Here is a 26,197-nt window from a genome sequence, read left to right as displayed (position 1 = left end):
AATGTATCAACCAGTTTTATCAGGCATTATGTCACAGGCTGTAAAGAACTCATATATAAAACTGCCCGATGAAAGACACCGAGACCCTCCCCCCCCTTCGGCAGTACATCAACATCCCATCCCTGCCTTTTCCGCGCTCTTCCAGTCACATCACAGAGTTAACTTTAAAAATGAAATTAGACTTTCCTTTTCAGCGCCTTGCATTAAAACAAACACAAAGGACGCCGCTAGACAAGCAGCAACACGCGCCGCGTCAGCCCCGCTGGATGCGGCTGCTCAATGCCACGCTTTTCAGAGTCGATCTTCCCTTTCTAAAGGCGGACTACACCTTTCAGACACGTCCTTGGTGGCAGGGACGGGGATAAAATGCCTTTTCCTCGCTCCCCACAGGTAGCGCCCCCGTTACTATATTGCTTTTACAGAAGAATAGAGTAGCCTCAAGGCATTTCCAAGCCTGACCTTAATCAAACTGTACTTAACTAACCGTCTCAGACACGCGAGTAAAAGGTTCCTCGCCTAAATTAAACCGTTTGATTCATTGGAACATAAAAATGCAATATCTTTTTAAATAATCAGTTAGGAGACTACGGCAACATGCTGCTGCAGGCGATATTACGAGCGCGCTGCGAGATTGGAGAAAATCCCTCGTAACTCATGACCTTTGCATCCAGTTTAGAGCTGCCCAATGTATGAATGGACTGAGCGCTGCACAGGTAGTGCTAGTGAATTGGCAGCAGCGTCCGATCTGCAGGCATCCACCATGGTATGCGCCAAGATCTCAACGAAGCGGAATGTTTATGCAACTTCGCTGCGAGGTCCGCGGAAGTGGCTGGGGTCATCTAGGAGAAGAGCAACTCCCTCCCTCCCTCCTCCTCCTCCTCCTCCTCCTCCTTCCCCACCCCCCTCGGGAGCACACACACACACACTCACGCTAAGATTAGAGCCAGCCATCCCCGCTAATCTCCAGAGCACGGCCGCCCCGGGGCTGCAGCGCTGCCAAAGGCCTGATAGGAACGCCTACGGAGGAGCCTGCTCCCCCCCCCCCCGAACACACATTAATCAAATGAATACCCGTGCAAGCAAATTCCTCACACTGGCTGTATGTGTCTAGGTATGTTTCATCCTGTTACTCGATGTGCTCTGGTGAGTGCCCACGTGACCCAATCATCCAGCATGAAGACACGGTGGCATTAGGCAGGGTCAGCTAATGCGACAGGGCAGAATTTAAGTGGGGATCACGGAGCTCTGCGGAGCATGCTGCCCCATGTGGCTATAGGCGGAAATGCACTAATGAACCGCCATGACTTGCGCCCACAGTCCGTCTTTTTCTGCACGGACAAAGAAATCCACAGATCTTTATTCCTAAAAATTAGAAAATTATCTTTTTTTTTTAATAATAATAAAAAAGCTTAAAAATAAGCACCACGTCATTGCACCCAAGTTTTCTCCATACCACTGGTTTACTGTGTTCACGCTACTGTCCTGGTCTAATGGAACACCCTCAGCACAATTAGCTACTTGTGGGAACCAGCTATTTTCACATGGCTTTTTTTCCCATTTAGGAAAGATTGCATGCTATCCGTCTGAGTAACTTGGAGTTCCTCCTGTTAATGCCACAATTTTCTCACTGGAAATTATACTATGTGTTACATTGCTGTCATTGCGGCCACACCCAGCATTTTCACTTATAATGTGGCAGTGCAGCACGTACATCCTGACTGGGCATCCACACCTGAGCACACCCTGCCTCCAACTGTCAACTCTGCCTTCTTACACCCGGACCGTAGCGCTGCATTCCTCAGGAGTGTCACAGTAGAGGAAACCGGAAATAGGAAGTCTGGTAAAGCCTAATATAAACATTGTTCATAAACAATAAAGCAATTGTCAGTGATTTCTAGGGAATAGAGGCTATAGATCTGAAGGTGAAAATGCGGTTTTTAAAGGAACAGAGTACGACAATGTACGGTACTACACCAGGTAGGGTACTGAAAAACCTTCGTTTAGAGATGCATCACACTTTTTTGACGTGGTATTTTTGAATATTAGAGTAATGAATAAATGCTGTTCAAATAAAAATTGTTGGGGATTCCAAGTATCAGTAATGTTTTTAAACATCTTTGACATGTGCACAATCAACTTCAGTTTTCAGCAAATAGTTAATACTGCCATCTAGCGATGTCTTTAACCTTTAACAGCTTGAAAGGGATTTTTTTTTCGTACTGTATCCCTCGATTTCAAAATCCAACTTTTACTTAAAGACATTTTCTTCGAGGTTTTCAGCGGATTCAAAACTCACTTCCTTGTGCAGAGCGTATATGTACAGAATACGCTTGATATTAAACCAACATTAGGCTACAATAACATCTGTCCAAACATGCAGTGATTCGTTATGTCATGTCTGTTGACTGTCATGATAAATGATTAATAGTAATCCTTGACGTAGACGTTCTTGCTCACGAACAAGGCTTGTGCAAATTTATGCCTCGGGTATGCCCTGTGAATCAAGTAGTTTAGCAGATGAAACCACCACTGCCGAAATCAGTCCTCGGAACTATTGTGATGCATTTTTTTAAAAAGCATTGTTAATAGCAAATATTGCTTTTTATTTATACTATTTGTTTAAAACATTAACAACGCACCGTGGACAGTGCGTTAAAACACAAAACTAAAAAAAAAAACACACACGTTAATGACTTCATCACTTATCAAAATGAGCAAAAAGCGCTTACGTTCACGAGGCTTTAGTGTTCTGGTTTCTATGGTAACCCACCCACACTATTGGCCGAGGTAAATTGCGCTCATTATTCTAGGCCTTACAGCACCTGCGCATTGGTTATTACAAAGCAACGCTTTCACTTACCTCCACTACTCTTCGCCGATTTGCATTTCAATTACATTTTTTTCCTCCTGACATCAAAATCTTACCATAACCTTCAAGGTGAACTGCAAACAAGAAAAACATAATTTGAAGTTCAGCTGTTACAGTCATATTTCCTATGAATGCATCCACTTTGTAAATGTTTTCAAACAATTTCCAACAGGTGCTGCTGTCTCGCCGTTCAAACCTTTCGTGCAGGTACAATTTAGCATTAGAAGAAGAAAAAACACGTGTATAGCCATGGTACAAAAGGAGTCTTTTCCAACTTTTATTTAACTTCTAACAATAAATAACTGGAACTCTGGGTCCATTGCATGATTAATTTGATCAACATGAAAGTCAAATTATTCCAAACTCACAGTGTTGGACTAATTTGTAATTTACGCCATTTGAGAAATGCTAGGAAAAAAAAATCAAAATTTTTCGTACTGTTCATTTAAAATATTCTTGTATTTCAATATTTACCTAAAGTAGACGTACAAAAAGTGTTGCACAGTTTACCGATTCTATTTGTTCATACTTTTTGTCCAAGAGGAAGACCTTTTAATTAATGCGTTCCACTTAAACTGTAACCAGGTTTATCCACTAGATGGCAGCAAGAGGTCTTCATGAGCGCTTTTTCGGGTGTAGCAGGTGGGTTACACTTCGTAAATGAAATCCCGTGATTGCACGCTAAAATTACTTTTCCAAAAATACTAAACTTAACAGGTAACAAAACATCTGTCTAAAGACAGATGCAGACAACAAAAAGACTGCAAAACCACAGTTACACGCTTCAACCTCAACTGTACAGTATTTCTATTTTTCCAATATAAACACAAGAAACTGAAGCAGAATGGTATAGGGGATTTTCAGTGCAACTAATCACTTAATTGCCTTAAGGGACTCTGGTCCATTGAGGGCCACTAGCTGTTAGCTTTTCTGTAAGTGAGTGAGCCTAGGGCAGGATCTAATCACACTAAGTACTTCTGCTACTGGTTAATCATTAATAGAAAGATCAGCTCTGGCAGCTCTGCAATAATTTCTAGAGCTATTTCTATGCTAGCTAAGGACTTCAGCATACAAACTGCAACACCAGAATACTTGGTGTTCTAAATTCTTATGGTGGGAAAATATGGTTTAATGTAAGGACTTCAACGTAAAACTGAAAGCAAGCAAGCAAAAAAAAAAAAAAAAAAAAAACACTAAGAAAAAGCAAAATGGCCTTACAGCTGACAATAACCAGAGTCCATGCAGATTCTTGGATGTGCAGCTACAATGTTAAGATGGCTCCAGGTTAGCAATGACGGGGTTCTGACGGGGTTCTGATGGGCAGAGTCGCCAGGGCGACGGTCTCCAACTTAGCACTTTAAATCAACTGATTCCTCAGACCCCAATTCCTAGTTAAGCCAATAAAGCCATTTATAACCATTTAACCTAAGACAACAGGAGACACCCAAGAGAAATGTAGCCATTTCCATAAAAAGGCTACTTTATCTTTCTATATTGCTTTTTACGGTGTAATCCTTTGTGCAAATGTTTTTATGTGCTGGACAGAACCATTTCACTGAAAAGGCTGCCTGCTTCACAATGGTCTATGCTCCTGGTTCCCTGGTGAACCTTGAGATGCAGAACAGGGTGGTTCCATGTGTACTGAGCACTTATTGCAGAAAATGAACCCATTTATGCTTCCAGGCTTGATGCGTTTATCATAGTCGCAGCCTCGCTTTTCCAAAAGCCACTTAAGATGCAGCACGATAACTTGGGCTGGCCCATCCCTGCTTGATTAGCCAGAGCCGCAGTGTGTGACATCAATCGATCTTCGAACAAAGGCATGGGCTACGAGCCAAAACAGAACAGGAACCAGCCGTATTTCACAGTAAAGACATAAGATTTCTTTGACATGCTATTGAACCTCCTAGCTTAACATATGAAAGGAATTTGTGCCTTTAAAACTGAGCACCATCAAATGCCGTAACCGCCAGTAGGATCCCTGATTCTCCCCGGTCCTCCTGCAGAACAAAATTAGTGCCTCGTTTGACCCTCCAGATGAGGTTACTTATGACGCAAATAATTCCTTCAGCTCCAGAATGCAGACTGAACCCCAGCTCATTTCACAGCTCCTAGGGAACTCACACGTCACCATTCCTCAAAACTTCACCTCTTTTCATCATTAAACCCAACATGCAACAGATAATGGGGTCTCTCTGAACATACATGCTTGCTGGCAGGACTGCCATATTTTTTTCTTCCAAATATTGGCTAATTAAAATCTCTTGAGGACACCGGTTCTAAAAGACACCTGTAATCCTTTATCCACAACAATAAAAGAAACCATGATGAAGAATGACTCAGGTATAAAAGACCAAGTTCGCACATAAAGGTTTAAATTAATTTATATATAGATTATATATATAAAACGCTTTTACCCACTGAAGCAAACATCACGCATTTCTTTCCTTGCTTCTTTTAGAATGTGAAACGTCTTGAGAAACTTTTCAGTTGCCTGAACAGAATTAAAGTAACCAAATAAATGACTGGCAACGGCATAAACACAGGCGGGGGGGGAGGGGTGGGGGGGGAAGAAGACCTGTATAGAAGAAACTAAGAAAACACAGGCAGGTCGTCACGGAGACGTATGGTTAACAGGTCAGGTAAGCTTCTCCAGTTTGGTACATGCAAAATCTGTGAAACACAGCTAGACATGGATATATTTTAAACATATTATTAGCATGAGAATGAATGTATAATAATAAAATAAGACGTTTGAGTTTGGCAGTACAGACTAAAATCACTCCAGAGTTGGAGAAAAAAAAATGTTAATCGGAAGGAAGAAAAAAAGATAAGGGCTGTGGATCAGGGTAGCTGTGTGAAATGTCAGTATCTCCAGGGTGTCCTGCTTCGTGGTCCCTCCTCCCCCCCCATGACTGAAATGGAAGGAAAAGAAAATGCCGGAAAGGCTGCCTGCTCCAGGTACGATGAACTCACACAATCAAACAGCTGCCTTAAGTCCGCATCAGAGGCTAGCTGCCAAGGTACAGGAAGTGCCTCTACGTGTCACTTCCTTCGAAGAACGCGCTCCTGTTGAACCTATGCTTGCCTCCCCCTTCCCAGCATGCACCAGGCCAGCTGAGAAACCTGTAACCTCAGGCACAGTCTCAACATTTCATTTGGAGCTTTACTACTACTGCAGTTCTCATTTTTATTGTTATTTCTAAGGCTTCTTGATGGCTGTCTTCCCACAGAGCCACCTTGTTTTTCTATTTTTTTTGTCTTTTAAAATTTTTTTAAATCCATCTGGCCTCAGTGTTCAGGGCCAGCGTAACATCTCCTCCTCTTCCTCTTTGGCAGCCTTGGGCAACAGAGGGGGAAGAGGAGGGGCTATTCCTGCCCGCTCTGCTCGACGCTCACCGCCCTGCCCGTGCCCTCTTCTTCCTCGCCCTTCATCCTCTTCTGCGGCGATGCCTCGGTGGGTTCCGTGGCGGGCCGCTTGTTGCGCAGGGAGGTGGAGTTGGAGGCGGAGGTGGCCAGCATGTGGAGGGCGCTGGATACTGTGGGAGGGAAACCATGGAAGTATCTGGTAAGTGACATGGCGGACAGCAGGGCGGCGCTGTAGAGATGCACCGGCTCAGGACTAACCCACTACCACGTCTGCGTATATTCTCAGGGCCGTGACAGGCTGGGGACAGGGCGTGCTTGGATGCAGATGGACTGATCTTGACATTTACTTCTCCGCTAAGAGAGCCACCCAACCTCCTCCACGACGCTCTCACCTGTGCTGCCCTGTCCCTGCGGGGCGAGGGCCACCACGTGAGTGCCATTCTGCCTGATGGGCTTCACTGGCAGCTGGTGCTGCCCCAGAGGTGCCTGCGTCACTATGGTAACCGTCTGCAGGGGCATGGCCTGGGACGTCTGGATGACGTGTCTAGTGGTTCCCACAGAGCCGTGGCTGATGGCTGGAACGGATTCTACCTTCACTGCAAAGTACAGTAGGAATATTAAGTAAATATTAAAAATCAGTACTCAGTACTCCATTCCATATATTTTTCCACAAAGCAACATGAGTATCAGGTCTATCCATCTGTTTGGGATAATTTCCTGACCCAGGTCATGTTACACACTAAACCAGGGGTAGGCAATCTTATCCACAAAGGGTCGGTGTGTGTGCAGGTTTTTGGAATAACCTGTAGGTCAGCTGTTCAAACCCAGGTGTGAGGACTCTTCCGCCAATCAGTCCCCTAATTAGTAATATAATTAGGGAGTTGCAGTGAAAACCCGCATACACACCGGCCCTTTGCGGATAAGATTGGCCACCCCTGCACTAAAGGTTCAACAGCAGCACGCGAGATGTAAATGCAGCACTCTGTGAAAGGTGTTCATTTGGCCAACAGAATGCGAGCGTCACCTTTGACCTCCTTGTGCTCCCCGTTCTGCTGCGGCTCGGCCACCGACACGGCGGGGATCTGCTGCACCACATGGACCGTCTGCATGATGGACGGCTGCGGGCTGGAGCTCGGGACGGGCGAGGCCACGGCGTACGCCAGCGGCTTGAGCGACTGGGACAGCGGCCGCTGCACGGCAATGAGGACGGGCTGGCCGGCCAGAGAGCCTGCGGTGCAGACAGCAAGGCCGCCACGCTCAGAGCTGCAGCTCAGCTTCAGCATACATGCCCTAAAACAGGGATCCCCAGTTCCGGTCTTGGGAGCGGAGGTGGAAAGTTCAGTACGAATCCAGACCAAGGTTTTGTTTCAACCAACCAGTTGTGTATAAAGAGTCACAGATACTCAACTGGCTGGCTGAAAGAAAACCTTGGTCTGGATTTGTACTTTTTGGACCTAAACTTTCTACCTCTGCTTGGGATGCCAGAATCCAACACGGTTTGCACATTTTCATGCTTAAACATCTTAATCATCTAATTGCCAAGTTAAGTAGGTACAAGGAACAAGGAAATTTGCAGATTGTGTTGGATTCTGGCCCTCAACCTGGAAACCCTGCCCTATAATTGTAACATTTTTAATTGCAATTCTTCTTTAAATCTGACAATCTAGTCACGCATTTGCTAAATGTGTACAACAGTGTGGGGGAAACATTACTATGAATACTGATCACTAACTGGATTCATTTGGAAGACGCAGCTACTATATTGGGCCAAAAAAGTTGCAAGGAACAGCGCCCTCACCTGGCGTACTCTGAGCAAAGCGAGCCTCCTGGATCACAGCCATTTTGGACTGGACTACTGCAGTGGAGCCAGGGGTGGGAGTAGGGGTACAGGCTGGGGCAGTTGTGGGTGCATGGGCAGCGGCAGGTTCGGCCGGCACTGGAGACCCCTCCCTGGAAAAACTTTCTGGGGTCTGTACCCCGCTGGAGTGAGCAGACAGCACCCCCGAGTGGCTCGGAGAGGCAGGGGCACTCCTGGGAAGAGGCGCAGGGTCATTACTCAACAGCGACGACCGCAAGCCATACACCCCCATTAAAAGAAATACAAAAATTATATACAATAAATGTAAAGTTTTAAGAGCCTTTAAAGAGCCCTGCCAGTTATTGCCAAGCTGTAGTGTAACACTACATCCACTAGATGTCCCCACAGGGGATTACCTGGAGGACAGGGGACCCAGGGGAGTGCGGAAGCACGGCCCACCGCGAGGCCTGCGCTTCCGGAAGGCCTGATCCACAAGCTTGTCCACGGAGGCAGGGTCTATTTGCCAGAAGGAGCCCTTCCCCGGCTCCTCCTGGGACCTGGGCACTTTAATAAAGTAGCGGTTCAGAGACAGATTGTGTCGTATCGAGTTCTACAACAGAGAAGAAGTGTTAGTGCACAGGGACACACTGGCAGGCCCGCCCTCCTTCACAACACCCCTCATGCTTTTCACACTTGGCAATGGTGTGCAGCAGCACTCAATGTGACTAATAGGCTACTGATGAAAGACAAGCGTGGTTCATGGGGCCTAAGATGTACCAACAGGCCTGGAAAGTTCAAGTGTATCTATATTTACTGCAATTCACAAATACCCGACTGATAAAGGTATGCAGGTCTTATATGTTTGGTTATACTAAAGGAAGATAAACTTTAATAGTCCAAAATGGAAAAATTAGCACGTTTGACCTATAGTTCTACCCACAGTGAGTCACATGTCTCTTTAATCATGCATGTGTATTCTACTGACCCAAAAATCACAGGTATCTGGGGGTATTCCACTAAGCAGGATTTCTCAATTCTGCTGGGTTAACTTAAGCCAGACGTCATGATTGTCCAGTGGGAATGCTCCTTACCTAAACTCTCACTGGACGATCATGACTTCTAGCTTAAGTTAACCCGCCTAACTGAGAAATCCTACTTCGTAGACCCCTCCCCTCCCACTCCAAAAGGGAGGGTGAGGATAATGAGGTCCGATTCACCTGCCAGCCCTTGTCTGCCGTCCTGTAGTAGGGGTAGTTCTTGGTGATGTGGTTGTATATCCCATTCAGGGTTAGCTGCTTGTCTTGAGCCAGTGTGATTGCCTGCACTATGAGCTGTGCATAGGAATATGGGGGCTTGGAGTCATCCTGGGGGCAGAGAAGGTGAGGCTGCTCATTTTTCACCATCTGCCAGCTCTCATTACATCCACTTCTGCAGAGTCCTTTCAGTTACTTCACGCCCCCAGTTCATTCAGCATCGATATTCACATATCGCCGGCTCTGCACTGCTGTGCTTGTTATAATAACTATACTAAGCTAATTAAGCTTTTGTCCAAAGTGATGCACAAGTAAGGAAACCTAGGAAATCAGCCAGCACACAAAAGCTGACGCTAAAGTTCTTGCTCAAGCGTCCAAACAATAGTGTAATTAGTCTGACAGCAACTCGCAACCATCCATCCCGACATGGGCACAAATCCCTAATCCACGGTTCTGCTCTGATCAAGAGATCCGGTAATCATTCCTGCTCCTTCAGCACCCTGTGCTGCCCAAGGTCGGCCCACTCACCTTGGGGCTGCCCTGTTCCAAGGCTTCTTTGTCATACTCGGGCTGTGAGTGGTCTACAGCAAGCTGCACCTCAGGGGCGAGAGCTCGGGCCGAACGGTAGCCAGATGCTCCAGCGCCACGGGGGCTCGAGGGGCAGGAGTTGGCAGCGCTGTGGCCCCATCGAGGATGGGGGGGGAAACAGGTGGTTAAGTTTTGGGAAAAGAAACTTTTACCTGTGCCATTCAAATTCAGCAGGTTTTGGTCTGACAGTCCCATGCTCCATATGATTTACTTCTTAAACAGGAAAAATTTATTTTGATTTCAGTTAAGAACAAAAACCATGTAAACAGTTGAAGATGGCAGCACCAAATCCTGTTTGGACAAAACTTATAACATGGTCATTATGAGCGCAAAGAACAAAAACAAGTAAATATCGCAAAAAATTCAGCCAAGGGAAGCAGCTGGGCAATGATGTCGAATTCACCATCTCAGTAAGTAAGTCCAGTGAGACTGACACGCTGCCTCTACTCTCATCTAGTTAAGCTGCTCAGAAGTCGGCTCTGTGTTTCCCTTCATCACTACTCATAATTTACTTCTCATCTTTGTTGCTTGTTGGCAAGCAGTAGATTATAAGTGCTGCTGATTATCAAACTGGATGTATGCAAGTCTCGTGTAGCACAACTACAGTGTCGCATCTGTGCAGAAACAAGAAAGTTGCTTAGTGTGGCAGAACTAACAGAAACACACCACCTTCCGAACAAACTGAATATGGTCGAATATATACAGATGCGGTCTTTCATTCACGTGTCTTCAGCGGATTGTAGATTATTCGCAAGAACCGATCGAGGTGACAGTCATGACAGTTGATATGTCGTGTGTGGACTGTGTGCATTTCGTGTACATGTATATTCAACATTTTGTGGATTGCCGTGATTCACATGGTGTTTTCTCTTGGTTGTCAGAAGAAATAATGTGTATCGTCTGTCTGCCACTCAAATATGTATATTTACTGCTGCAATGGTCCAAATTAGGCTGGCAGGTATCAATAATTGGATATTTGTCAATGCTGTGACCACCAGACAACGGATACTAGTATATTTGACTTGAACAAAGTCAACCTATTAGTACTCAGCTATCAGCATATTACTGAGACAGAAAAATGATAAATTTCAATTCCTGCAAACCTACATGTACTAGAAGCAACAAAAACACAAAACAAGACAAGAAGAATAGTTGCGAACTATGAAATTTATTATCTAGTGTTTTCTTAAGGTGGGCGACCAGATTCTTTGGATGTGGTCACCCAACAGAGGTCTCCCAGGCCATATGTGGGTGACCACAGAAAGAGCTGCTGGGGTCCCACTGGGAGACCACCTTTGAACTGTAATTGTCCACCCCTGTATGTCTGCTTAGTACAGAAACTATTCCTAAGGTCATGACTAATTAACTCTGAATGCCTCCCCTCTAGCACTGAAGTACAACTCGAGAAAATCATTATATTGTAAGGAAGAAAGTCAGACGTATGGCCATTGAGGCCCCCAGCACCCGCGTGGGCTCGGCCCCCAGCACCAACCTGATAGTGCCCGTGGGCGATGGGAGTGGGCTCATCATGTGAGCGATGCCGTCCGCGGCCGGGGCAGGGATGCTGACAGAGATGCCGTCAGGGATACTGATCGTCAGCGGCTCCACGGGCGACTCCGGCCCGTTCCAGTGCCGCTTCGGACCGCTAGACAGCGCCGTGAACGTGATCTTGATGTTTGTGCTGGGAAACCTAAAGGTGCAACTGGGAGGGAAGAGGAACGCAAACAGGATGTTAGCGTGAGTGCATTGCCCGACTATCTTTTTCCCCATTGTCACGTGGCAGAGTTTAATCACAGCACAGAAAGAGAACATGTGGGGTTCGTCTTAGCAAGCAGAAGTATTCATTCATTCACAGCTGTACATTTACTGACTTTCTGAAAGGCGATTTAAAACCTATTTTACATTCAAAGCGCAATCCCTGGCATTTTAATGCTTGGTAGCTCCCTATGCCAGGGCTCCCCAATTCCGGTCCTGCAGGCTCAGAACCCAACACAGTTTGCAGATTTCCCTGCTCAAACACACCTACTAAACAGGGTAATTAGCTGAATAAGATGTGTTTGAGCAGGGAAATCTGCAAACTGTGTTGGATTCTGACCCTTCGGGACCAGATTTGGGGAACCCTGTCCTATGCCTTCAAAACCCTCAGATTTGAGATGGAAAAAGTGAGAGCCTTGCAGACTTAATGAAATCACCCAAGAATGAAAATGTTCTCACAACGGCCTCAAACCTTCAGGTGTCACAAGTCATACCAGAACTCGCAACAAAGACCACGACAACATAAAAAAACAACAGAAGCAGCTCCCTTGACAACATCATCCTAACGGCTCAGAAAAGGCCCTTGATTACGGTAGGGGAAAACCTAGTTCTAAATTAATACATTTCAGGTGATTGTAGCCTGGTGCTTCCAACCCATCTTCTAAAAGAAATTAGGCTTTTTTTAGCACTAAGAAGCTCACTCTCCTTGCTTCTACAATAGGTACAGCAGAAAATAACATAGCAAAATGTATGTGTTTTTTTTTTTTTAAACCTTTATTTTATTCATGCTCAAACATGCTAATTAGGTCTCTCGACTCACCAGCCAGTTAAAAATATCTCGGGCAGTTGTAACCATAGCACTACAAACACAGTCATTGGAGGAAGCAGCATTACTACAATGGGATTATTAAGTATCTCATTAAGGACAGAGTACTGAGGAAAAGGGCTGCAAAATGTTTTACAATACAGGTCATTTTTATTTGCAGCAAAGCATGTTTAAACTCTCCTACAGCAATCTAAATTTTCCAATGTCCAACACAGTAAATTTTTCACATTTAAAATGTTTCTACAGATAGATTACTAGGTTATATACCTTGGCTCAGGGGCACACAGTGGCTGTGCTCATCCCAAAGGTTACAGCTTGGGATTAGGAGTTCATTCCCATCACCACAAGAACACCCGAGAATCAGCAAATAATAAATCCTGTTACCCTCATCTCTACTGTTGAATCTGAATACATTCTTCAGCTAAAACTGGTTGCATATTGTCGGATACGGCAGCCCTGGATCGCCAACATAAATTGTTCAAAGATATACCAAACAGCACACCTTCCACTGAAGGATGGACACACCCCAAGACAGGAAACGGAATTAGTATGCTTTCAAGATGCTGTTTTACTTTCATTTGTCAAAAGCACATCAAGCAAAATCTCTCATTTTATAGTCAACGGAGTCTGACTTTCCCATCCTGTGGAAAACTTAGTGCAGAATGTCCATCTCTGGCTGCAGAGAATGGATTCACACTGAACATCAGCCATGTCCACCTGGAATCAGCTTTCCTAGAACTACTGTGGTCATGAAAACACCAAGTCAGCATTTCCTCAATTAGACTTCCCACAAAAGTCTCCCGCACACACCGTAGTGGTACAGCTCTGGACAGGCTAGTTAAAAGTAAGGCTGGCAGGTCAAGTTCTACAAAAAAATTCTGCAGAGTTGCCCTTGAACGCAGTACGTAACCTGAATCATTCCGGCAAATACACAGCTGTGAGTGAGTAAGACACTTCAGACTGTGACGGAGCAGGACTAGAACATCTACAAACATCAACGGACAAACAAGATATGAACAGTACCCCTCCTAGAGGCAGAAACCAAATGCAATGCCTTAAAACAATCAAAGCTTAATCCAAATGTTCCTAACCAGACCACAAAAGCAAATACACCAAATTATCACGATTAGAGGGATTACCTTAAGGCACTAGGTTTCATGTTGTATGTTAACAATAAATCCATACAATCACCAATTACCAGATCGCTTATACAGCTGAGAGATGCAATGTAAACAATACAACTAAAATCTTCTTTTGATATCAAAATCTGACAGGAGAATCAGTACATATTTTTACACGTATATACATTGTTAGAAAAGACTATACTGTCTCTAAGCGCATAGATTCATTCATATAAAACAATACAAATGGATGAGTTGCGAGAATTCAACAGCCACAGTCAACTTACAACAAAGTAACTTAGCTTTACCAAATACAGGTAACAGCAAGAATCACATAATTGATCACCGTTTCAGAGGCACGCAAATAGGTAAGTATGATTTCCGGGCAACTTAGAACTGAAGTAACGGTCGCAAAGCAAAGCGGTTAAAGTAACCACAATAACAACAGGCTGGTATCTCGTCACCTCGGTCTCCGCAACCGTGGCGGCCAGACCTCCCCACCCCGGTCTCCTCCCTCAGAGAAAGCGGGCAGGGCTCGGCTGACGGCATGAACCGCAGCGGCCCGGTACAGAGAAAACGCCACACGGCCCACTTACAGTCGCGGCAGCTGCAGGGGAGCGGCCCCTCTCCTTAGGAACACTCCGTCTACGAACACCCCGTTCTTGCCGAGGCACCTCAAGTAGAAGTCTCCGCCCGTCCTGTCGTCGCCTGTCTCGTCGTCGCCCACCGTAAAAATTTCTAGATGCCGGCGCGAAATAAAGCTGGAATGGCCCATGCTCACGTCCACCGAGCCCTGGGACGAGTTCCGCCCGATGGTCACCGAACGTTTTTTCATAAGGTATTCGAATTCCCGGCCCTCGAGCCGGGCAACTGCCGGTTCCGACAACCCGCTCACCACCGCCATAATACACGGTACGGGCTCTAATGTACGAATCTGGAGCAAAGCGGCACTGGAAGGGAAGACCCAAATAGGGGGTTCTGAAGAATTTGGTAACAGGGTGAATCCTGAAACTGGGAACCCAATTTAAACTGAAAAAATGAAAAAGAACGTGCCAGGCAGGTCAGGGACAGCGGCTACAGCCCACCGCCGCGACAGAGAGAAAGGGAAGGAGAAAGGGCCAACCAACCACGCACCAGAATCGAACTACGTTTGATTGACAGTACTGTGCACCAATAGAAAAAGAGAATACAAAATGCAAACCTACACAGTAACAGCCAATGGGAACTCAGGCAACGTACGCACACTCGGTTGCCCTGGGGTCAACGCGCAAATCGATTGTGAGTGATAAAACCTGGCAAGTGGATTGTTAACAGCATGAACGTTATCGCCAAGTAATTATCAAATTCGAATTATTTGACGATAAAATAATGTTTCAAAATGTTCTCAGTGGGAGATATTGCCTAATTAAGTTTTAAGATGGCGCATGTTAATTAGTAATTATCTTCTCCAACCTACTTCTTATTACTAGGATTTCGTGCATGCAGGGTCAGGCCGGGATTTGTGGGTAACGCAAATGTCTGCGGCAGTCAGAGCTCACATCGCAGTACCAAACGTCAAGGCGACTGAGCTGGTCGGAATTTGGAGGTCACTCTCAACTAATGTGGAATAATAGCCATGCCCGTAGTACTGAGTGTATATCTAAAGGGGAAAATAGGAACCTATAACCTAGTGTGTAAGCTGGAATGAATGTCTCATCTCACTTATGTTTTTCTAATAAGGAAAACTTTGGCAAGCAAACACGTGCGTTTTTCGGTGACGTCACCAGTGAGCTCTGACCAATGGCATACGCGAACACTGACTGTTGGTAAACATGCAGAAAAGTGGCGGAAGTTCCGTGTGACGGTCTTTCAGACTCATTTCCTACTAGGCCATGTGTTCGTTGGATTACTCCAGTGTGTTCCACCCATTTGATTGTCTGTGGCAGTTATGTTGTTGTTCTGAATATTGCTGTGCCATAAATATAAATTTGTCCGGTTAAGTATGTATTCAAGGTGATAAAAACGTGCCGGTACGTTTGTTATATTCAATACAGTGATAATCAGTACATAGTACGGTGATTCAAAGTAACATCTTCGTATTTTTCGCACGTTTTTTTCAAGAAATAACGTATCCGCCAGAGGGCTCCCAGGAGCTGCAATTGAAGTAATTCAGGTTCCCATGGCAACATGCCATAAACTGGGATGGGACAACTGCACATTTTTCCGGGACGCATTGTAAAATACTGTATCATGTGTATGCAATGTGAGGAATGGAATTGTTTGGTCGAATATTCATTATTATTAAACATCGAATGCAAAAAAACTAAGCAATTTAATATTATTATTATATTAAATACTTTTGTTTACGTTAGGCTATTTCAGATTGTGCGATTGTGTGAATTTGTATTGTTGAATGCTCTTGAACTATGATGTTATAATTCAGAGGGTTGTTTTACGATTAACATCGATAACGTAACAAAGATTATTTATATCATTATGCCATGTTCATTTAGCTACAATGCAGAAACAGTGCAATATCTAAATCGTTTGGCGGAAAGTCTTTTTCTAAAATAAAATAAATACACGTACTTAGCGGGGGTACAGACGTTTTCTATGTGTTATTATGGGATGTAGACAAAAATTTAACGGCAGCTGGATGATGTTCCTGAATCACATTCTAAATATTGTAAACACAGTCATATAATGCTAATTAAAAAACCTTTGCCTTTGATTACACAAATGCAGCAGGGTAACATTTCGATTAGCAATAAAACAAAATGCCATTTGAAAGTCATTAAGATGTCGTCGGAACTGCGGCTGTTAGGCGACCATTACTGGTTCCCTAATGGCTGCATATTGACCAAGATGAATAGCGTTGGTGTGTCACTGGACGCAGATAATGCTGAAAATTGGTCTTGGTGGTTTTCTGGGCTCAGTCAAAACAAAGTCCACGGTTTAATTTCTGCTTCTGTCAATGTGCCCTATTGAAAAAGTCTATATGCTGTTCAAACCATTCCCTGTTAAGAAGATATACTTATTTAAAACCGGTAAACCGCATACGTTTACTGCGAGTGTAATATCTGATCATCCTAGATCATAAAAAACGTACGGTTGTTAATATAGATTACAATAAAATGACAAGTTTCACAGAAGTCAAATAAACAGCTAACCCCTTTGCGATTTGACCGTTACTACAGTGTCCCCGTAACGTTTAAGATGCGCCAGTCTCCCGGTGACAGATATGTGAACGCAGCAGTGCTTCTTAAATGAAAAGTGAAGGAAATCGATAACACTCATTCGGGAAGTCCTCTGTCATTATTGCATTGGAAAGCTTTTACTGCTCATTAGCAAACGTGCGAGGTCTCCGGTTGTTTGGTAATGTGGCTCAACTGAAACTATAACGATTCCCAGGCGGCACCAAAGCGCTTGGCTGAAGCGTTTAACGCTTTGTGAGCAGAAAGGGGCGCCGCGCCGAAAGCTTGTCTGCCGGACTGAATTCCCTAAAAGTGATTATACCCTAAAGTTTCGGCGTAAAGATAAAAATATGTTCAATAACTGGTAAGGCCGTGAAGAAAAAAAAACTTGTATTAAAATAAAATAAAAATGTAAGGTGAATGTGGAGGTCAGCGGAGGCGATGTATGAATACATACGAAAAGGAAAAAGTTACATTACGCAAGACTTTAATGTTATTAAAATAAACAATAAGTCTATATAATAGTTCCAAGCAGGAAGAAATAAGGGAAATGAGGGATTACATAAAATTTAAGAGGAGGAAATAAAAATATCAGTAATGACTGAATAAGGGGTTTTTAAAAACTTCCTTACAAGTAATATTGACTATGATAAGGAGAACAAGTCATGAATGGCTGAATCACCTTTTTAGGTTAGGACCTAGTTCTATAGCTGCTGTACCACATTGTTCTTTGCGGAGGGCTGCATATACAGGAGGGCGGGGCTTGGTGGTGCTTTTCTGGCTGTCTGATTGGATGCAGGGGTAACACGTGACAATGACAGAAACTGGTTGTCCTACATTCAACCCCAAACCACGCGTGTTCTAATATTGGCAAGTTCATTTTTATTCATATAGGTGAATAACATGGTCAGTGATTAAACAAAAAGAAACCTTACTAACACAAGAACAGAATAAATTAGATGATGATTTCACTTGTGATTAATTCTGTATATATTTTAAACTTAAAGATTGATAAACACCAGTTATGGTGTATACTTTATATGTATAATGTTAAAATGATGTTATATATTTAAGGTTTAAAGATGTTATCGGTGCTAGATGTCATCCAGAAGCAGCAATTCCCTTTTTTGAGGTTAACATTGCTCCATTCCTTCCAGCAGAGATGAAAGACAGGCCTTCAGATGTGGTCACACAGTTTCTTTCTTTTCTGGACCCTCATTCTTTCAGTAGAAGTGACACAGCCTGTTAGGCTGGTTTTACATTCAGACCAAACAAGAATATTCCTTCTACGCGCGAAAATAAAATTAAAGTCGACTATATCAGCTTTTGCTGACAAACAAAATTGGATGCATATACACAACAGACAAACCACCTAAGTCCAAAAAAACACCTTCAAGTGCAGGATGTTCTGCAATGCAGTCCGCTCCCAGGGTATCCCCGATGAGTCCTTGAAGATGTGACGTCTCCAGTATCCCTGGAGCAAAACTGCCTGCTCTGTCCTCCATACCATCTTCAAATGATCCCCCTTCAAAGACACAAACACAGCGGCACAGTTTGTTTTGCTTTTGGCTTCACCGCCAGAAATAGCCGGAGATGATCCGTTTTACAAACCTCTTTGCTGGACAGACGCCATCATCGCTCTGTCTCATTTGCCCCAATCTTGATGGGCAATTTCAAATCCCCCCGTTCGAATTCCTGAAGCGAGCTTCTCCAGACACGAGTTCCTCGGCGCAAGCCGCTGACTCCCGGCACAGCGAACGACATTGCGGTTCCTACTGCGGCAGGAGCAAGTCTTCGTCAGCGACGTAGATGTTCCCCAGGTACCAAAACGCCCAAAAGACCAGGCTAAGGAAGATGATGAGGGGTCCAGTGAATACGAGGAAGTCCCAGAAACTGAGTGGAGCAAAGATGCCGAGGAGGAGGATGACGAGGCCGACCACATCGAACACAATCGCCAGTAAGAGGAAGATCAGGCAGCGACCCATGTAACGTGTGCAGTCCATGTTAGACACGGAGTACAAATGAGGCAGAGCAGCGCGTCACTCATTGTCTTCAAAGGCCTGGTCCAGGTGCATTCTTTACATTTCTAACACACCTTGCCCTTCTGTAATCTTGCAGGACAACTCAGAGAGACGCCGTTGTCAGTGCTGCCGCTTTGGCCTCAGGTCAAGAAAATGTCTACAGCATCAATGCTGTCATGTAAATGCCACTGGAATAAACACAAGCATTAAATCTGGGACTATGTCTGGTTGACCAAAAGCATTGTGGTGTAATATGCATGCCGATATATTTCACTGCACGGAAAACATTCAGGAAATGACAAGAATAATCAACATATGTCTCAGTTCTTTATATTGATAAATGTACTTATATGTATGGTATATATTACTGTTTGCAGGTGGTATGGTGGCCTCACACCTCTGGGACCAGGGTTCGAGTCTCCGCCATGGCTCCGTGTTTGTGGAGTTTGCATGTTCTACCCATGTCATTGTGGGGTTTCCTACAGGGTCTCTGGTTTCCCCCCACAGTCCAAAAACAAGCAAGTTGCCAAATTCTCTGTAGTTGTGAGTGGTGTGTGAGTGGTGTGTGAGTGTGCCCTGTGATGGGTTAGTGCCCCACCCTGGGCTATTACCTGCATTGCACCTGTAGCTTCTGGGATGGGCTATGGACTCCCATGACCCTGTATAGGCCAAGCAGGTATGAAAAATGAATGGGTGCATTACTGCTTGCTTGAAAAGTCATTTTATGGCCCAATACATATATCCATCCATCCATCTTAACACTTCCATCAACCATTTGTGTTGGTCAGGATTTTGGGGGGCGGAGCCTATGCCAGGGGGCACAGGGCACAGAAACCGGTCTGCCAGTCTGCCAGAGGGCATGTACATGTATACGATCAGCAGTTTAGAGACACCAGTTAGCTTAGTTGCATGTTTTTGGACTGTGGGGGTAACCAGAATGGTCGGAGAACATGCAACCTCCACGCATGCCGAGTGGAAGTAAGATTCTCGCCCACTATGTGTACAAAATGCACCTTATTAAACACTTCTGCTGTGCAGCATTTTAGCTAATTTATCTTTCATCTAACTAGTCACATCAGAATCAGAATCAGTTTAATCACCAAATGCACATACTGTAGTACACAGGAATTTGACTGGGTGATACAGCGCAGTAGAAATTGAGAAATTAGTTACATATAGTTTTATAGTAGTTACATAAACTCCTAAAGAGATTATAGTGTGGTTAATTTGACATCTATTCTATCTTTTATATTTTATTTTGTTTATTAATTTTTTTTTGTGATATATTATTTTCATTTTGTTGTATAGTCTTCATCGTGTCCAGTGGTGTCTCTGTCTATCTATGCGGCTGCAGCAGATTCCTTCCGGGATCAATAAAGTTTTTCCTGATTCTGATTTTGCTTCTGATTCAGTTTCACGTGCCTGGAGATGTGAGGCCAGCATACTGCCCCAAATATATGTTTAAATACTCATTAACTAACATGACACATGAACACTCTGATGGGTTAAAGCTGTTTACAAGCATCGCACAGTTCAGACAAGCTCTTCATGTAGATAGTGTACACGGGATGTCACCGGTCCTGCCGCAGGAAATCGCCCTAGTGAGTGGGAGCTATAGACGTTGATTCAGTCTGGAGATGGATCTAACTTTCTCAGATGTCACTCGGTGAGGAACATTGCTGTTTATAAACAATGCAGAAAGAACAATTAGCGGAAGAGCGTTCCTCAAGGCTTGTAAGACTTGTGATCCCTGTTTGATCGGGTCTCCTGGACGCTGGAGCCTGCCGGACCTGTTCCGCATGCCACCCACGTCTCTGCTCCACTCAGAGGTTAAAGATGGGTTGTCTTGGGTAGCTTTGTTTTCTCTTCACGGGCGGGGGGGGTTTTTGGTCCTGCTTTATTATGGGCACCAGGACCAGACCCACTACCAGCACCATGAGCCCCACGGAGACCAACACAGGGCCCATGATGCTGGCCACTTGTTGGGTGCGAACGCCAAAGTAGAGGGCGCTGATCACAGAACCACAAAAAAGCACGGAACCCCCCACAGACATTAACAGGATGGAGTGACGGTAAATCTCACAGGTGCTATGTGACTTCTCTGCCGTCCACACCGACTCACTCTGTGACAGACTGAAGATAGTGGTCTCAGGCTGCGGATTCACTTGGTCACAGGAGGCCTGGCAGACTGGCTCACTCTGAACTTTTACTGGACTGGCTTCCATCTCTAGCTCCCCCTGCTGGTGTGGAGGATAACTCATGAGTTAGTGCTTGCTCATTTTAATGATTCTACTTTTGTCAATTATTTTCCTGCGAAACAATTTAAATAGTAACATAATCTTTGTAAGAATACACATGTATGTATTTGGTTGGACATTACTTGGAGCAAGTTGAAGACAAATAACTTTCTTTATGGTTCATCCCACCATTTACTAGTCTATACCCCATAGACATACACGCAGAGTACTGAGTACTGGAACTTCAGTGGGAGGACAAAACTACCATTACCAGTATATCAGCAGTATTAATTATCTTCCTCCAGTGAATGTGAGGCATGCTCTGGCTGACTGAAAATGCCACCAAAATTTGGTTCCGGCCCACACCCAATAATGCTCTGGTTGCCTTTTCCAAACCCTCACAATGCCACGCCTTTTTTTAATGTGCAAGGATGCAATTAACAAACCTGAGGTGCCAAACTAACAGGAGTGTTTTTAATAATTAGTCAAACAGTACTGGTCTGTTTTTTTTTTCATTTTAGCATCTTCTAAGCCCAATTCCTCTCAACATAATATAGAAATATACAAGGTATATGAATAATTAATGATTAACAGTATTAAAAAGTACTGAAGAAGCACAAATACTCACAGTGAAACCTAACGGAGGGATTTAATGGTACCAACCTGAGCTTCTCCGCGTGTCTGCAGGGGAGTGACTCTGCTATCTTGCCTCTCTTTTTGGAAGCAGGTCTCAGCTCCAGCCATTGGGCGTGCAGGTGGGATCCAGTGATGTGACAACAGCCTGCTCCTTCAGTCTCAGTCTCGCTCTCCTTCACTGGCACTCCGGACCGCATCTGGCCCAGCGTGCTGGGGGGGGCGGAGCCATGCGGGCGTGGATCAGACTCACTGTGGGAGGACAGGGATCCGGCCACCAAATCCACCCCAGGGACACTGTCACTATTGTCCGGAACTCTCTAAACAGGCCTACATTCCCACCGTAGACTAAGCTTTTCCTTGACCAGTCTGCCATTGGTGTGACCCGACAGAAGCTTATATCCCATTCACAGAACCACCTGAGCAGAGATAATGAGGTCAGTCTTGTATGTAAAATTAAATAATGGGGATTTTACTGCGATTGCTTGCTACTTCTTGTTCACACATACTGTACTATAATGTTTAGGCAGATCACTAAATTAAGGGCAGTAAATATTATGACAAAAATGTGCATTTTCCAGTACATGTGTGGGCACTGGGGAAATCTGATTACATCTATCTGATTACATCAAGAAGGTCAGACGGTGTTTCCATGGATACATGCAGCCATAGCTCCCATGTTCTTGTATGGACGCATATTCCATCCCAGGAATGACCAACTTCTGACTTTAAGCAAACACTCCTTAATCCATCTGGCATATTTGTATTCTGCCATTTTCGGTGTCTTACTTTCAATTAATCTTCAACTATCTGAACAATTGAATGAAATTCTACTTATGAAAACAGGAGTGACCAATTTCTGAGGGTTGATTTGCTGCCTTTTTCTGGGTGAACTTTTTTTTAATTAAAAATGAAGAGTTGTAGGCAGATACATACGTCGGATGTGTCAATGAACAGACCGATACCCTTACATGCAAACTAGGTTGTAGAATAAATTAATTTCTTGCCTTATGCACTCGCACTCCTTGACACATCATTCAGTTCAACCTTGGCTCTCTGAACCTCCGTGCCAGATTCCTGCCTGACCGAGCTAAGTGGACTCAAGCCGCCTGCGACCCAAGTGTGTCTTGTCTATTTATGGCCAGTCCCAAATAAATGTCCCTGCAAGCCCTCATGCACGCTGTCAAAACGTCTTAGTGATTATATGGAAAATAAACGTTGCCTTTGCGTGCATTTTTAAATTGCACTGCTTGATTAAAAAAAAGGATATTTTTACAGCTTTCGTGTTAATTTTGATGAAAATTTGGATAATTGGAGGAAATAACGAAGAAACCCAAACTGCTGGAGCTTTGAAGCAGAAATATTACTTACTAAGCCACCATGCCGAATGTTTGACAGTACGAATAACATAATTCTATATTCGAAGAATTTTCGTTTCCTTTACAAGTTGCCATTTTTTAAAAACTGTTTTACGCTAAACAAAATATTCAACCACACGAGGGCGACATATCCCAAAAAATGTTTCCGAAACAACGCATTTACAAACTGCTGCTCATGATCAGTAGACAGTCGGTGTAAGAGTTTGATGACGAAATGGAAAACAGCAGAAGATAAATTATTCATTACAATATTAGTTAAATATGGCATTCTAATTCTAATCTCACTGTAAGTGTTCTCTTTCTAATCACTGCTAATACTCATTTCTCTTGGTCTGCATCTCGTTTGATTTTTCGAAATATTTATGGCTGCGTGGAGTACCATGCCTTCAGCTAACTTGGATAGAGGAGATTAAAGGTCACAGTGTGCTATATATACATATTAAAAAACAAAAAATGTCTGCCTGTTGCCAATGAAAGGCACTGAGATTTAGTCTGTTCCCCTATCAGAAAAATCAATTATTCATCTTGCGGTGCGAACATTTCCCGCCAGATGCCAGCACCGCCTCAGAGGGAAGCGCTCGCCGGGGGATCCCACCATGTGCGGGTGGTCGGTGGTCTGTACTACGAAGCGGGGTTACTGGCTTATCGGATTTAAGGTAGTCTGGGTAAAATGTAAGTGAGCGAATATTTAGTCCATTTAAGCTGTGGTACCTTAAATCCAACAAGTTACCCCGATAAGCCAGTAACCCCGCTTCGTAGTACAGGCCACAAGCCACTGGCCACAGGTCTCCTTTGTGACACGCCCCTAAAAAGGGGTGGAGAAATATCAGATTAGAGACCCAGAGCTGTCTTCTGATAGGCTGAGATCGGCATTAACCATGGCTATTGGGCCTAGTAATGCTTCAAATAATAAACAAACAAACAAACACACAAACAAACACAACAACAGTAACGATGCATTTTCTTTGTTACGTGTATTTTTCACACTGAATAAGCTTCACAATAAAATAAAAACAGCTAAAACTTAGTCACCCAGTAGAAGTAAAACCATAAGATTAAGGAGGTAATAAAACACAGAAACCAATGGGGTAATAAAAACAGAGACTAGATGCAATAGGAAGGAAAATGTGTAAGTAAACACTGGTACAAAAACAAAGAATTATAGTATAAATTAAAATTAAGTTACATAGTTAAAAAATTAACGAACAGGCAATAAGACTGAGAAAGTCAATCTAAATAAATAAGTCTTGGGTTGTACCTTGAAAACTTCAAGACTGTGTGCAGCATTTACATCACTTGGCAGGGAGTCGCACATCATAGGCGATGATGTTACGGTTTGCTGTGCGTTTGTTGACGCAGCACAGACTTATTAGCATGAAAGTAGAAGAGTTTCGGGAACTGTGCCTGTGACGTCAGCACCTCTTCTGCACAACCGAAACGGCGTCCTCAGCTTGTGCCCCATGACAGGGAACTCCCCTCTCAGCCTGTGCCCTCAGACAAAAGGCCACACGCCTGATAATTAACAGATAAAGGCTGGGGTTTCCACGCCACTGCGCAGATGACGTTTCGGAGTTAGGAACCTTATTTGCATAAGGTATCTGCTGCGGGGCTGTGGTGAAATGGACCGTGGAGGGGAGTTTTAATTGAAACTGGAAAGTGTGGGGAAGACGAAGTGCCTAATCCCTTGGGGGGGGCTGGAGCTTTCTGATGGACCTGAAGAAATGGACCAGGGAACCGAGGCCGCAGGTAATCGGCATGACTGTAAAATTGGTCGCGTCACCGTAGACATGCGCTGTCATAGGCGACTCCAGGTATTTCTCCCGTGAGAGAGCTCAGCCATTCAGCCACATAAAGAAATTTGTAAAAAAAAAAAAAGAAGTACATACATACAATAAATTATTATTATACATTGATATGACTAACACAAGCCACATTTTCAAGAATACATTTAAATTTTATCGAGTTTAATGTTTAAATAGTATTTTTGATTTGACCAGTAGGGGGTGCAACTGCACCCCTGCAAGATTGCCTATGCAAGCTGAACACAAGCCCAGCTTATCCCCTTGCACCAAGCTGTATTTGGATCAATGCCCATATTTCACTTTAAACCAAACAGTCAAAGCTCTTTAGTTAAACATCCTAGTCTAATGGTCTCCTATACAGGATGCAAAGTGTTGGCCAGTTACAGCTGGACAAGTGAACAGCTACAAACATAAGTAAGTTAATGGTCCTCCCCAGCCAGGTCGCCACCTCCCAGCAAGGAGAGGCCATGTTTTCTTTCCCAGATGGAAGACGAAGGTAATGGAGTCTTAACAGAACTACAGACAGACAGGGTGTTCCAAGAAATCCTGGGAGTTTTACGTACACAAAAATGTTCTGAGGGCACAAAGAAAAATGATACCCAATCAGATTGTAGAGGAGGTGGGTCCAAGCAACTAGAAGAGGCGGGGCCTAGACATCTAATTGGTTGTTCCAGCCTCCTCTAGTTGCTTAGACCCACCTCCTCTAACACAGGAGTAAGAGTAGAATAACCATTAGAACTGACTGACCAGGGCAGCGTTAGCGCTACCAACAAAACTACTGAAAAAATGAGCCAAGGAAGTGCACCCAACTGAACCAGCCAAACAAGTCTCAGTAATCAGATAAGCTACCTGTAAGCAGCAGTCACAGCTAAAGCGTGGACAGATACCAGAGTCAGAGTGAGCAGCTCTTGTGGCTGTTTATATAGCTTAGTTAACCGCTGATACTTCCTGGGGTCAAAGTTTTGTGTTCCCTCCTGCAACATCCAACATCCATTCCTATCCAAAAGTATATGAATGTCTTGACGTCTTTTCTTGTTAGCGGTGAGTTAGGAAGACAGTGTGTCTGGACTGGGCCAAACCCTGATACATAAATGGATCTTCCAGTGAGACAGAGCCATTCGTCTCTGTGTTATGATGTACGTCTCCGACAGCTGGCCCAGGAACAAGCACATATACAGACAGCCGGACATACAAGATTGCGGCAGCCCCGTCATTTATCCTGAGCAAACCGCAGAGATCGATCTCCATCCCAGCGCTATGCATGAGGTCGTCTGCATGGCCTCCTGTCACCTGACAGAGCCCAGAAATCACGATTCACCCGGAGACACACCTGCAGGGAGAATGAAGCTTTTGGACCATTTCTGCAGGCACAT

General features: G+C 44.3%; 2 protein-coding genes and 1 long non-coding RNA gene across 5 annotated transcripts in view; 1 reads left to right on the top strand and 2 right to left on the bottom strand.

The window, feature by feature from the left end:
- Positions 1-3,122: 3,122 nt before the first annotated feature.
- LOC111856011 (forkhead box protein K2-like) lies at positions 3,123-14,707 on the bottom strand. The gene is made up of 9 exons (XM_023835602.2): positions 14,176-14,707; positions 11,370-11,579; positions 9,818-9,965; positions 9,254-9,400; positions 8,453-8,646; positions 8,037-8,269; positions 7,263-7,466; positions 6,631-6,834; positions 3,123-6,408 (listed from the first exon to the last, which is right to left on the bottom strand). The coding sequence occupies exons 1-9, from the start codon at positions 14,481-14,483 to the stop codon at positions 6,239-6,241; spliced, it is 1,818 nt and encodes a 605-aa protein (XP_023691370.1). The 5' UTR covers positions 14,484-14,707; the 3' UTR covers positions 3,123-6,238.
- Positions 6,310-7,361, top strand: LOC140581605 (uncharacterized). Its single transcript, XR_011984694.1, has 3 exons — positions 6,310-6,437; positions 6,525-6,859; positions 7,249-7,361. It is a non-coding gene; the product is annotated as an uncharacterized lncRNA (long non-coding RNA).
- Positions 14,708-17,611: 2,904 nt separating the features above from the next.
- The window catches only part of LOC111856055 (uncharacterized), a 36,541-nt gene continuing 27,955 nt past the window's right edge, over positions 17,612-26,197 (bottom strand). The window contains exons 2-4 of one of the 3 annotated variants that reach the window (XR_011984814.1): positions 21,674-21,856; positions 18,364-21,013; positions 17,612-18,277 (exon numbers count right to left, since the gene is read on the bottom strand). Coding sequence is in view for 1 of the 3 variants with exons in the window: in XM_023835681.2 (XP_023691449.1) it covers positions 20,597-21,013; positions 21,674-21,754 (498 nt within the window). In the remaining 2 variants the exon portion in view is untranslated. Of the gene's footprint in view, positions 21,014-21,673; positions 21,942-26,197 lie in introns of those variants that run through there. The other 2 variants (XR_011984815.1, XM_023835681.2) reach the window with 2 other exon arrangements.

The sequence above is a fragment of the Paramormyrops kingsleyae genome, chromosome 22 (assembly GCF_048594095.1).
Source record: "Paramormyrops kingsleyae isolate MSU_618 chromosome 22, PKINGS_0.4, whole genome shotgun sequence".
Classification (NCBI taxonomy): Eukaryota; Metazoa; Chordata; class Actinopteri; order Osteoglossiformes; family Mormyridae; genus Paramormyrops; species Paramormyrops kingsleyae.
This window is presented reverse-complemented; position numbering and strand designations above follow the sequence as displayed.

What these genes read in the sequence shown, in the direction of transcription:
- LOC111856011 (XM_023835602.2), bottom strand. Translation starts at nt 14,483, where the DNA reads ATGGCGGTGGTGAGCGGGTTGTCGGAACCGGCAGTTGCCCGGCTCGAG. An exon ending in CTGGGTCCCCTGTCCTCCAG is followed by an intron (nt 8,270 to 8,452) that starts GTAATCCCCTGT and finishes GCCTCTTCCCAG; the next exon opens with GAGTGCCCCTGCCTCTCCGA. An exon ending in CTTTGCTCAGAGTACGCCAG is followed by an intron (nt 7,467 to 8,036) that starts GTGAGGGCGCTG and finishes TCTGCACCGCAG; the next exon opens with GCTCTCTGGCCGGCCAGCCC.